This window comes from Xenopus laevis, chromosome 1S (genome assembly GCF_017654675.1).
Source record: "Xenopus laevis strain J_2021 chromosome 1S, Xenopus_laevis_v10.1, whole genome shotgun sequence".
NCBI classification, from domain to species: domain Eukaryota; kingdom Metazoa; phylum Chordata; class Amphibia; order Anura; family Pipidae; genus Xenopus; species Xenopus laevis.
Window position 1 is genome coordinate 154,134,814 of NC_054372.1, and position 12,805 is coordinate 154,147,618.

General features: G+C 37.9%; 1 protein-coding gene and 1 long non-coding RNA gene across 2 annotated transcripts in view; one reads left to right on the forward strand and one right to left on the reverse strand.

Annotated features, from left to right (window-relative positions):
- Positions 1-12,805, forward strand: part of susd2.S (sushi domain containing 2 S homeolog) — a 76,166-nt gene that overhangs the window by 19,786 nt on the left and 43,575 nt on the right. The window contains exons 3-10 of the mRNA XM_041580402.1: positions 1,202-1,353; positions 2,776-2,943; positions 4,360-4,534; positions 4,911-5,115; positions 5,926-6,011; positions 8,682-8,950; positions 9,065-9,199; positions 9,625-9,852. Coding sequence (XP_041436336.1) covers positions 1,202-1,353; positions 2,776-2,943; positions 4,360-4,534; positions 4,911-5,115; positions 5,926-6,011; positions 8,682-8,950; positions 9,065-9,199; positions 9,625-9,852 — 1,418 coding nt within the window. The remainder of the gene's footprint in view (positions 1-1,201; positions 1,354-2,775; positions 2,944-4,359; positions 4,535-4,910; positions 5,116-5,925; positions 6,012-8,681; positions 8,951-9,064; positions 9,200-9,624; positions 9,853-12,805) is intronic.
- Positions 9,206-12,805, reverse strand: part of LOC121399500 — a 75,330-nt gene continuing 71,730 nt past the window's right edge. The window contains exon 3 of the long non-coding RNA XR_005965085.1: positions 9,206-9,797. This is a non-coding gene — a long non-coding RNA (uncharacterized LOC121399500). The remainder of the gene's footprint in view (positions 9,798-12,805) is intronic.

The following is a 12,805-nucleotide window of genomic DNA, read 5'->3' on the forward strand; positions in this document are numbered from 1 at the left end:
GGCAGAGTTCAAGCAAGGTCAGACAGGCCGGGTCGGTGCAGGCAGCAGTCAAGGATAGTCAGACAGGCAAGGGTCAATACCGGTAGAATCGTCCGGCAGGCAAGAGTCAGGATATCAGAGTTCAGGATAGTCAGGCAGGCAAGGGTCAATATTGGCAGAGTACAGAATAATCAGACAGGCAGGGATCAAAACCAGGAATTAAACAGTAAATACACACTCCCAGGACACTAGCAAGTAGACCTTACAATAAACCATGAGTTTGTGCACAGAGCCCCTTTAAATATTCAAAATCCGTGCCACTGCAATGATTGTGATGCACAAAAACCCGGAAGTGCGTGCCGCACACGCCATAGTTAAGCCAGCAAGAAGAAGGAGAGGATCAACACGGTGGCACTGCTAGACCACCAGGGTGACCCTTCACAGTATTACATTGTAAAATGAGAATTTTTATCCTTATTTGTGTAAATTGTTTTGCAACTTTTATTACATTCCCCAATAGTCTCTTTGTAAAGTGAAGCAAACTTTAAAGTTACAAAAGGAAATGCTGGTCAACTCTCTTTCTGTATCTCTCTGTATTTGTTTGAAACTGTGAGTATGTTTATACAGATCACTGACCAAAAGGGTTGGAGTGCAAAATACCTGGGACCTGGGATAGGGGGTCTTTCTGTAATTTGGATCACAATACCTTAACCCAACTAAAAGTAATTTAATCATTAATTAAACCTAATAGGATTGTTTTGCCTCCAAAATTACTCCAATTATTTGAGTATAAGGTACTATTTTTTATTACAGAGAAAGATTAAATAATTTTTTTTTAAAATATTTGAATAAAATGAGAGATTGCCTTCCTGTTATTCAGAACTTTTAACAGATCCCATACCAGTACATTATTTTTACTACACACAGGTTTCTTGTGTGGGGTACAGACAGCTGAAAGTGGGGGGAGCTTGGTGTCACAGAGTTGATAAATAGTATTTAGAACTGAACATTTCATGCCTGTCAGTTACGGCTACATTCTTGAAGATGGACAGGATCTCAGCGTTGCCCATCAATGTCTAAAAGAGGTATAAGGCTAAATTTAGATTACCCAAACATACCATAAAGCATTTCAGAGGCTTTGGTTGTCAATTGCGTCCATACGGTAGGGCTGTGTATCTGGAGGAAATAGATCTGGAATTCTGACTGGCATTGCTATCCACAGATTCAACAATGAGACAAATACAGAAGGTTACATAGATGACACTGGCATTGCTCACTGCATTTCCCCTCTGCTGCTGGAGACAGGGCGCATCTCCTTAGATGTTTCCCTGGATGGAGGCAACACTTTTACAAGATCAGGAACATGGTTAGCGGGTAAGTTAAATGGAATACAAGGATCCAACTTTAAACAGCAGATATTTCTGAGATCTATCCATTCTAATGTTGTAGATTTTGGACAGGATATTATCCCAAGATAACTAATACAATTGCCTTTTCTCAGTTTACTATAAATTATTGGAGAGGGTAATCAGATTTCCTGTGCTATAAACCATTTTAATTCAATTATTAATTAAGTTATGTCTAATCTGACTTGATGCTACATTTCTGGATATGAAAAACCTCCTAACTTCAGATACTAAGGCTAATGTCATATGAAACATTCTGATCACTATTATACTCACCTTCCCCAAACATCAATTGAAACAATGTGGGATTGTCACAGACTCAGTATTATTGCCTGATGTATGTGCTGGTGTTGCTGATTCAGATGGCTTATAATTTCCCCTTTAATATAAGGCTATACTGAGCATCAATATAGTATCATAAATTATGCCCGTATGCGTTTCAAATATAAAAACATTTAAATGTTAAAAACGGATACATACATTCAAGTACAGGCAGCAGAAGCACAGGAAATATTATTTAGTCTTATAGATATTGCTTGCACTAAAAAGTGCCGAAAAATGACATTCAACTCTATTTCATTTTACATTTCCACATGCCTCCATGGTTCTTCAAAACCATTGTGGTAGAGGAGAAGGCAGGTAATTATCTTAACCTTTTGCCACATAATCACCTGCAAAATTAACTCCTCCTTACCCATACACCTGAGACATAACCACTGGGAAAAGGGAGAGGCTCATTTGTACAGAGCTCTTTATCTAATGAAGCAAGGGTATAAATAAAACAACAAATAATTAGAACTTTATAAAGACAAAAAAGATGAAAAAAGGAAGAAAGCATATCTTGTTTTTTTAAAAAAAAAGGCAAGACATATTTTCAATGCACACAAACACACTGCCCTTTAAAAATGCCAGTGTTGCAAAAACAATACCAAAAATAAAAGTTGTGAACTCTAAGGGGGTTATTTATCAAAGTCCGATTTCTTCTGGTCAGACTTTTAAAGGGGAAAACCACCAATTTTTCGTAGATAAAAAAAAAAATCTATTTTTCGAGGTTCATGTTGAAGTCAATGTTAGATGTCTCATTTATATCCTGATCTGCGCTGGGTTTCATCCAATAACCTGAAGATTTTGTCGTTTTCGGGCATCAAATCCAAAAAGTCAGAAGTTTTGGACGTCAAATCTGAAAAAGTCGCAGGTTTCAGGTGTCAGTTCGTATGGAAATGGGGTCAAAAAATGTTGCTGTAAATGTTCAAATAAAACTAGAGAAATTGTGTTCATAATGTATATGTTACAGAAGCAAGATGTTTGCTCAAGTCACACAGTTTGAGAACTGAATTAGAGTGATCCAGCAAAACCAGAGAGCATTGTACTGCTTTTGTTTTTTGTTCAGTTCATCACAGCAAAGCATCTGTGGCTGAAAAGAGTGTGCAGCTTGAACCCAAGAAATGGCAGTATTACGGAACCCCTGGATACAATGGAACTCTGGCCTTGACCTGGAATGCTAAAACTCTTCCTTCTGAGAACATCAGTATAGAGATCTGGGGCTACAATGAAACAGGTGGGAAGACAATGATGGGGTTCTGTGAGTACTATAGCCCCATTCCCAGATATTCAGATCATTGCCCTTCTGTAATAAAGATGAGCCACAAACTTACCTCCCTGGGTAGAAATTTTGCAATGCCTCAGTCTAATCAATAATTAGAATAGGATCCTGTTTGCAGTTCCATTACATCTCATACTGCTGTTATTAATAACACAGAATCTTTTGCAACCTTTAATATTTCTCGCTCCATTTGTATGTAACAGATCAGCCTTGCTCACTACCTGACTTTTGTCACCCTAACCGCAGCTTTTTGGGGTCACCCTTGGGAGTGCAAATGAAGCCCCAGGCAGCTATTACATGGGGAGGAGCAGGACCTGAATGCAAGGGAAAAACTGCCATTTAGCAAAGCAGTGCAGTCCTGTGCCATGCCCACAGATATACTGATGAACTTAGTGCCTGGGCAAAGGCCAAAAATAAAAAGGACAATGCTATAAGTATACTTCAAAGTTCAATTATAAGACAATAGAAATAAATATCTTATAAAAGAAATTGGACCAACTACCAAAAAGGACCTTTATATTTCAAAATATAATATATAATAACAGTAATAAAAATGACTGGATTGCATAGTAAAACACTTCAATACTTGAAAATGTTCCTGTCTATATCTCTGGGGCCAATACAGCCACCACATCTGCTGCTGTATTACATAATTCGGCTACAAGGCAAGTTCTTAAGGAGAGCCCTGTATTAGTTCTAACTAGGTTGAAAGCAGAAGTGCTGTTGAAAAGAAAGTTAAATCAAGAGTTAAACAGAGTTGCTCAGTGCCAGGGTTATGTGTGCCCTAACTCAGGTAATATCCTGGGGCTCTCCTAAAAATGGAAGTGCAAATAATATTGTATAAAGAACAGGTTGGCATAGGTTGGACTGTTTGAGCTGTTCCATCAGGCGCTTAGGGAGAGAAGCTGTGTGGTTTTGTAGCGATGAGTTGGAGAGAGAAGTTTTGCTGGTATTGCGAGATGCAGTGCTGATGCTAATAGGGATGTTATATGAGAAAAATCATTTTAATCCATTATGGCAGAGGGTGATGAAGCAGAGAGGTAATACTGTTTCAATACAAGGGGTAGAAGCAGAATGTTTGTTATCTGCACTTGATGAATGAATAAGTACCTTGCACAATACATTCGCCCACATGGTTGTGACTTCCATCTTTAAATAGGCAGCTGTTTAGAGACCCAGAAAGTACAACAGCTCAGGTTTTTTTTTTTAATAATATAAATGAAAACTCAGTTTTAAAACTCAATTACAAAGAATGCAGCTGTTCATACTCCACAGAACAGTAAATGATCATTTGTCCTAAATCTTGGGGTATAAACACATATTTTAGGCATTAATTGCTATCTTGCTTCATTATTGCTTCATTATTGCCAGGGACTCCATACAGTGACACCTGGGGGGCGGACTGGACATATCTCTACACACTGGACCTCACTTATCCCAACAATGGCAGCTTCATTTTCACCCCATCTCCTGCCAAAGCGCCATATAACCAGTGGGACGTGGGGATGCTGAGGATCATTGCAAGTGATAAATCTCAAGGAAAGAGGTACTAACTTTAAATTATAAAAATAGAAGTGTACTGTAGGTGTTATGTGCTCAAAAAATACATGTGAAGTAGGATAAAATTCTATGGACTAGTAACATATTTACTTCTCACTATTAAGTATACAGATTTCAGAATTCTTTGCATGTTATATTTATCTTATGCTTAGTAATAAATCATTATTAGATTAATGAAAATTCTATGTCTTACATATTCAGGAAAAAAAAAAGATTCTGGCTGGTATAGACCAAAAGAAGCAGCTGATTTGCAGAGATTCCATATATGTGAAGATATTATTGACAATTTTATCTTAATTCCTTGTGTCGGATCCAAATGTTTGAATCTTGCAGTGCCACTTATTTCAGTGTTTTTGTACCAGGAATGTGCACGCCATCTGGAGTCCTGTACATGCCTTAGCCTGGCACCTAGAAGAAAGTTTCAGAAATGATTCTGCTGCCTGGGCATATGGCAAGTGTATAAACTGGCGAGATGCTGAGATCCATACTCTACCCAACTTCCTGAAAGAGACCCCAGACTGCCCTTGTACTCTGGATCAGGCCAGAGCGGATACTGGTAGATTCCATGTGAGTAACTAGTGGGAGGCCTTATTGTATGAGCACTTGAGTAGGTCGGTATTTCATTAACTAACTGTAGAAAACATTTCTAAATAGCTGTTATGTGTGAAATACAAAACAACATTAATTCCATCATTTAAGGACCATTATGCACAACGTTTCAGGTATGTGGGCTTACTCTACTGTTTCCAAGCACTTTACTGAAGTAATAAAACAGTACTTTGTACTTGATGGTAACTAAGCTGCATAAATCTATATTGGTAGCAAAATAATCCTATTGGGCTTTTCAAGGTTTTAGTGGCTCCAAAATAAAAACATATGGTGAATTACTGTATGTACCAACATCGCACCTGCTGGACAATTTATCTGCTGTCATCCTGTTGGGGGAATGTGTAAGAAGGAACAAATAGAACTATTCCAATGTTGTTGTGTTTACGGAAGACATGAGAAAAGTTCTCTTTCTTTTGACACATTGTGGCAACTGGATCACAGTTGGAATACTGGCCAGCAGGCAGTGCTGTTGGAACACAATTCTTTATGTTAGCAGTTTAAAAACATTTTTGCTAATATTGTTGAATTACGTTTTACAGGTTTAATTTGTTTTGAGGGCTTATAATTCCTTTAATTACAAGAAAGTGTATTATCTTTGAATGTGTTCCTGTCCTGAGTCCTCTGGTACCTTTGTCAAAAGTTACCAACAAAGTCTGCTCCATTTGTACAACAACAGTGCATTATTTTGTCCTATGCATTGCTCTGGGATAAGAGTAGGATAAGCAGAAAAAATGATTGGCACTATTCTGAGATTTCTCATCCTTTCAGACGGATTATGGATGCGACATAGAAAAAGGCAGTGTGTGCACATATCACCCAGGGGCAGTCCACTGTGTACGGAGCATCCAGGCAAGGTGAGAAATAGACTCAAGCACTGCTTAGCATTATATTGATTCTGAAATAAAAAAATTATTAAACTTTCAAATACCAATCTGTGGAAACTTTATGGAGGAGTGATATCAAAGTGTTGGTAGTGCCCTTCCTTTCTGCCTGACACTTACATAACACTTGCAGTCTAAGGGTGAAAAGCTCTGCATGAAGGTCATTGCAAAGGAACTAAAGTTCTCTAGTTATCTAAAGTGCACTAGTAGGGATTTTTTCACTGAGTTTCGCCGTGAAAATTATGCCCACAGACTCCAATGGGTGAAAAACTGTGTTGTGCATAAAATAAAAATTTGTCCCCTATGACTTTAATGCTAGTGATGGACGAATTTATTTGCCAGGAGCAAATTCGCTGTGAATTTTCGAGTTTCGCCGCCTGCAAATAAATTCTCGAAATTGCAGTGAAAATTCAACATTTTTTTTATGCCGGCAACAAGTCTGATCCCGGCGACAATTCTGATGCCGGCGACAATTAATAGGTGCCCATTGACTTTAATGCAAGTCGTAATTGTTGACAGCATCCGAATTGTCGCAGGCGTCAAAAAATGTTGACGCCAGTGGCAAAATTTGCGTTTCACAGCTGAAAACTCACGCATTTTTTTGAGAAACATGGGAAATTTGCCCATCACTATTTAATGCATTTGGCAAGCAGTTTTGCGAATTTTCAGCAAAGCAAAACGGGTCAGATTTGCCTATTCACTAGTAATTTAGGTACATAGTCAGGGAAGTCATTTTAGCCAATCAATGTAAAGTTAAATTAATCAGTTTTATCATACAGAATGAGTACAGCTGGGCTGAAAGTTCTGGGAGAGAGTATACGCGAGATAAGAGATCATTCAGTGGAATATTGAATGATCTAATAAGAGTCTAGATTTTACTTTCATCATATCATGCTCTAATTGACTCAATGTATACATATCTATAGTAAGTTGTGTTCCCAAATGAGAAATCCAGCTTGATTGAGCTACTCCAGCCAAAGTTCTTGTGTTAAAAAGTTTTCTTGCCCTTTACAATATGGATATGCAGGACTTCAGAACTCAAGCTAAAGGCCTATGTGAGATGGCCTAATGTATATATTTATATATGGTTAAAGTGTTTGTTCACATTCCAAACACTTTTTTTCACCAGAAATATAGACATTTTTCAATTGCTTTCCATCTATTCTTTTTTCTTTACAGTTTTTCCAAGTTTAAATGAAGTTTAAATGTTCCTGTCTCTGGTGTTTCAGTCTGGCAGTTTAGTAATCCAGGTGCAGATTCGATTCTGAACTGTAAAATTTGCTACATTTGTTGATACTTTTCTCAGCAGAATCTGTGGAATATGAGCAACAATTGTATCAACTATAACAGCTGCTTTTAATGAAACTGAGAGATTCTGTTTAGCAGAATTACCAATACTAACTGTAGATTTTAAGATTACAAGTCTTGGATATTCAAGACACACTTTATTCTGTCATGACTCGGGTGCACTTAGTCACATGACTGAGTGCACCTAGGAAACTAAGAACATGTCTACATTTCAGAATTAAACTTAAAAAAATATCTTTGCTCTTTTGAAAAATGGATTCAATGCAGGATTCTGCTGGAGGAGTGCTATTAACCAATGCATTTTGGAAAAAATTCCCATGACAGAATCCCTTTAAAATCATTAACAGAATCTGCCATTACAACATCACCTTGCAGGATATCAGAGCACTAGTCACCTGAGGGCACCTTGGAAACTAAGAATATGAATAGCTCCATGTCAGATTTCAGAATTAAACATAAAAAAATCAGTTTGTTCTTTTGAAAAATGGATTTCAATGCAGGATTCTGCTGAATTAGTGCTACTAACTATATGTATTTTGTAAAAACATGTTTTTTCCGCGACAGAATCCCTTTAAAGTCATTAACAGAATCTGCCATCACAACCTCTATAGTTACACAGATTGTTGTCCACAAATATTCCCAGATCTTCAATTCAGGATACTCCTAACACACTACCTGTGTATAACTCACATTTATGTTATTTCTACCAAAGTACACAACCTAGCACCAGTTTGCTGCCCAGATGTACTAAGGGTAATTACTGGGCCGTAGCCAAATATGTGAGTGTATTTATTGTAAATGTAATACATTTTTGCCTTTTAAATTTGAGTGTGCTGTCCCTATATTTAACTTTTGTTTGATTCTTTCTTGGAGACTTTATTTGGGCGGTCTTCAGGGGACAAGCACCTCGCTATTAAATTGAAATTGGGTGTGCGCTTTCTAAAAAACTAATTTGTACTAAGGGTAATGTCTTCCATTCAGCCTTCAGTACAGCTCTGAGGTTACTTTAGCAATAATCTGTAGGTTTCTTTTAAAAAAAAAACCCATAACATTAAAACTAAAGACCATCAGAAATGTAAACATTTAGACTACTTTTAAAAACACAATATTAAAAGTTAATTTTAGTTTAACCATTTGTTTTGCTCATCATTACGGCATGATCTAGCATCTCAACCTTTGAAACTGTAGATGTTACTTTAAGCTTTAGCGTGGAGCTGTAGTTCTGGAACATCATAACACATGTACAGTTTATGCCCTGTTGCAAGGAGGCCATGGAAATGTATTTTTAAAAAGACAGGACTAAAAGTCTGCATTTTTTCTCTACTCTTCTTGCAGCCCTCAGTTTGCTTCAGGGCAGCAGTGCTGCTATGATTCTGATGGCGCTCAGGTCCTCACTTTTGACTCTATAGGGGGCAGCACACCTGATCGTGGACATGACTGGGGTTCCCCACCATACAGAAAACCCCCCAGAGTACCAGGTTTTTCTCATTGGATTTATGATGTGATTACTTTTTATTACTGCTGCCTATGGTCTGACAACTGTCAATTCTACATGGATTTAAGACCATCCAGTGATTGCCGCACGTACACGCCTCCAAAGGCTGGTATGTAATCATTTCTGGTTTTTAGCATTGTCATTTGGGAATGGTTTCATTATTTGTGTAACATACTTACAAAATATCAGCAAAATATATTTTTGACCAACTTTTCCTAAACAGCCTCTGGATTTGGTGATCCCCACTTTGCTACATTCGATGGGTCCACATACACATTCAATGGAAAAGGAGAGTACACACTTGTGTCTTCTCCTCACAAGTCATTATCCATTCAGGTTCGGACAAAGGCTTTAATAGGTAAATTTGTAATTGCTTTCAATAAATACCAATTTTTCTTCTGCGAAACGGCTCTAGAGAAAGGTAAAAAAAAAACACTTGAATCCTCTCCAATACTGTATCTTCTCTCATCAGAGGTGGACAATTTTCTTGCCTGACTTCAAGATGGCAAGTAGAATAGTCTCTAGACCCACTTCTACTATGTTTTCTAATCCATTCTCTAGATCATAATTTTGAATAAAATCCCTAAACACACTTTTAAATAACGTTCCCACTACAAATATCACATTATGGGTTAGAAATACTGTATATTCTAACAAGGCCAAATGCCATTTATTTCAGACATTATCATTTGCACCCAATGTAGAAAGCCAAATTGTGAAATATATACCAAGAAAATGTCTTTTATTGATTCGTCTTCCTTCTCAACACTGGATTTGTTTCAGTTACTAAACCTTCTGCTGGTAACTTTGGCCAAGTAAGTGGGATAATTCATGATGATAGAGCCACCAGTTCAGAGATAAATGTAGCCAGCATCTGTTCAGTGGCTATGCAAGAAGATGACTCAGATGTTATTGAGGTGCGTCTGAAAGATGGATCCACACACGAGCTGGAGACTCTGTTGAATCAAGAAGTGATAGGTTTTGAGGAGCAGATCTGGATGGACTTAAGCGGTAAGCAGTGTAATCTTTTTTAGTAAAAATTTTGAAGTTAAAATGTTGAAAACAAAAACCACTTTCTGCTAGCCCTGCCTAAAACCAGTTGCCATGGGCAAACCTTTTATGTTACATGGTGCTCTGCCCAGGCCTGTGAACAAGCATGAAGGGTCTTAGTTTAATTACTAACAATTTCCCACCTCTAAAATATACATTGATTATCTGGTAAATTTACTTGACAATCATTGATTATTTTAAACTAAGATTCTTCATGTACGTGTGGTCAGAGACTACCTAGTCTCACAAGTAGGTACAAACCATTTAGATAAATGACCATTGTATTTCAAAGCTTATAAATACAAACATTCGAGGTAAGCATGCGTTGTTGGCTAGATAGAAATAACTATCCTATGGCATTACATTTATATTGTGGTGTTGTCAGACATTACTATTTTAAAGAATTAGTTAATATATACAGTATGGCTGAGGTGTACTTCTTCAGATTTCATTTTCGAACCTCCCCATTTCCAAAACTGACCAATATTCACAGTACACAGATATATGTTCGTTAGGGCACCATATGCAGTGGCGTAACTACCGGGGGAGCACCCCCTCAGGGCCACCCAGCAGCTCACGCGCCACTGACTCTGGCTGAATTCTGGGAGGTTCCGGGCGTACGGAGGGGGGCGGTTGGGGGCGGCTGCACGTCCCGCCCCCTCTAATTACGTTACTGACCATATGTGTTCCATTAATCATACAAAACAACACAAGAAATAACCCACAGGAAATGGCGTCATCAATGATGATGCCATATCCTGTGGGTTATGTCCTGCGTTACCCTTTAATAATTTGTAATGTTGTACAACTGAATGTGATCTTGTCACCCTATGCTTGAGAAAGGACAGGGTTCTCTGAAACATTGCTTTATGGGCTTTGTGATTTTTAATCTACTTTTTTGCATTTAATACTGTGAGTGCTGTGTAATTTTTTTAATATTTTTGATATTATTATTATTGTGCGGCTACTTTGTTTTTGATATATATACCTTGAGAAAGGCCTTAGGGTAGGCCGAAACGTCAGGCATTAGCCATTTTATTAATAAATATTTTTGATATTTTAAAGACCTGAGCGAGCTGATATGTGTATATATATATATATACATCATGATAAATGGACCCACACTCCTTTCCTTGAGAAAGGTCCGAATGGGGACCGAAACGTTGGATATGCATTTGCGAATAAAACACAACACGATTTTCACGAAAAAACCTTGGAGTGCGGGTCCATTTATCATGATGTATCATTAAGCTTTTGACCAAGGCACCCACTTCCATTAAATCCGGTAAGAGTGCGTTCACCTATATGGACATTAAATATATATATATATATATATATAAATCCAAATGTTGCGACACGCACTCCGATTATTAACAATGATTTTTATTTATACATCATAAGAAAAGGCATCAACGTTTCGGTCCACGGTCTAGGACCATTATCAAGATGCATATACTCGTATTACAAACACAAAACAAAGACAACATTTATAAAGATTTAAAATTCCCGCCCTCATGGTGACATCACACTTCCTTTTAGACAAATTTAACCCTTTGGATGTATAGGGTAAATGGATAGGAGGAAAATGGTTTAAAGAAACCACTAGAGCACATAAATAAGTTACTTAAGAAATATATTTTATCGTTTTGGAAGAAAACAGCTATAGGAGCAGTATTCATTTAGACCCTTTGGAGATATTGTATCCAATGTTTTTATCCAATATGTTTCGCGCTGGAGTAAAAGACGAGAGCGATCCCCTCCACGTTTAGGTAAGGGGACATGATCAATGGCTGTGAATTTGAAAGTCGGCAGTCGATGCCCAACCTCCAAAAAGTGCTTTGCCACCGGTTTAGTGGTGGTTTGATCGCGAAACGCCACTTTGATCGCCGACCTATGGGCATCCATACGGAGCCGTAACATTTGGTCTGTTTTGCCAACATATGACAGTCCACATGGACATGTGATCAGATATATCACATGTGTGGTAGTGCATGTAATGTGGTGACGTATCTGGTATCTGTGTCCAGTATGAGGGTGCACGAAGCTAGTTGCTGGTGACATGGATCTGCAAGATAGACATGTGGGGCACTTGAAACATCCTGGTTTTTGTGTAGATAACCACATAGCAGTGGTCTGTTTAGTACTATAGCAATATACTGGGTCGTTTAGAACTAATAGATCCCGGAGGTTTCGACCCCGTCTAAAACCCAACATAGGCGGCTTGGGACAGAGGCGTCCCAGTGATTCATCAGCTGTAATAATTTTCCAGTTACTTTTGACTGCATGCTTAATGGGAAATGAAAAGTTATTAAAACATGTGGACAAAATCAATGAGCTTTTTTTATCAGTCATGTCTATATGTGATTCCGACAACTTAAACCTAGCTCTTCGAAGTGCATTATCCAATGTCTTGTTGTCATAACCACGTTCTCTGAAGCGCTCCCTCATTTGTGTCAATTGTAATTCACATGTGACAGGATTCGAGTTATTCCTTAATACTCTACAAAATTGAGACACTGGTAAGGAGCGCTTCAGAGATGGTACATGACAACTTGTAGCATGAAGGAGGGTGTTGCGGTCTGTGGGTTTGCGGAAAAGAGAATATTCAATTGTGTCCCCCAAAAGATTTAAATGCAAATCCAAAAATTGTAATTGGCTTCCACAATTGGCTGTGAATTTAATATGTTGCGAGGTTATGTTTATTTCATTAACCATTTGATCAAAACTACACTTGTCACCCTTCCAAATTAGTATGATGTCATCGATGAACCGTTTGTACATCATAATATTCTCACCGTATTTAGATAATATATGTTGTTTCTCAAATTGGTACATGAATAAATTAGCGTATGAGGGCGCCATCGGCGCCCCCATTGCGGTCCCCGATATCTGTTGGTAATAGTCGGTTTCAAAT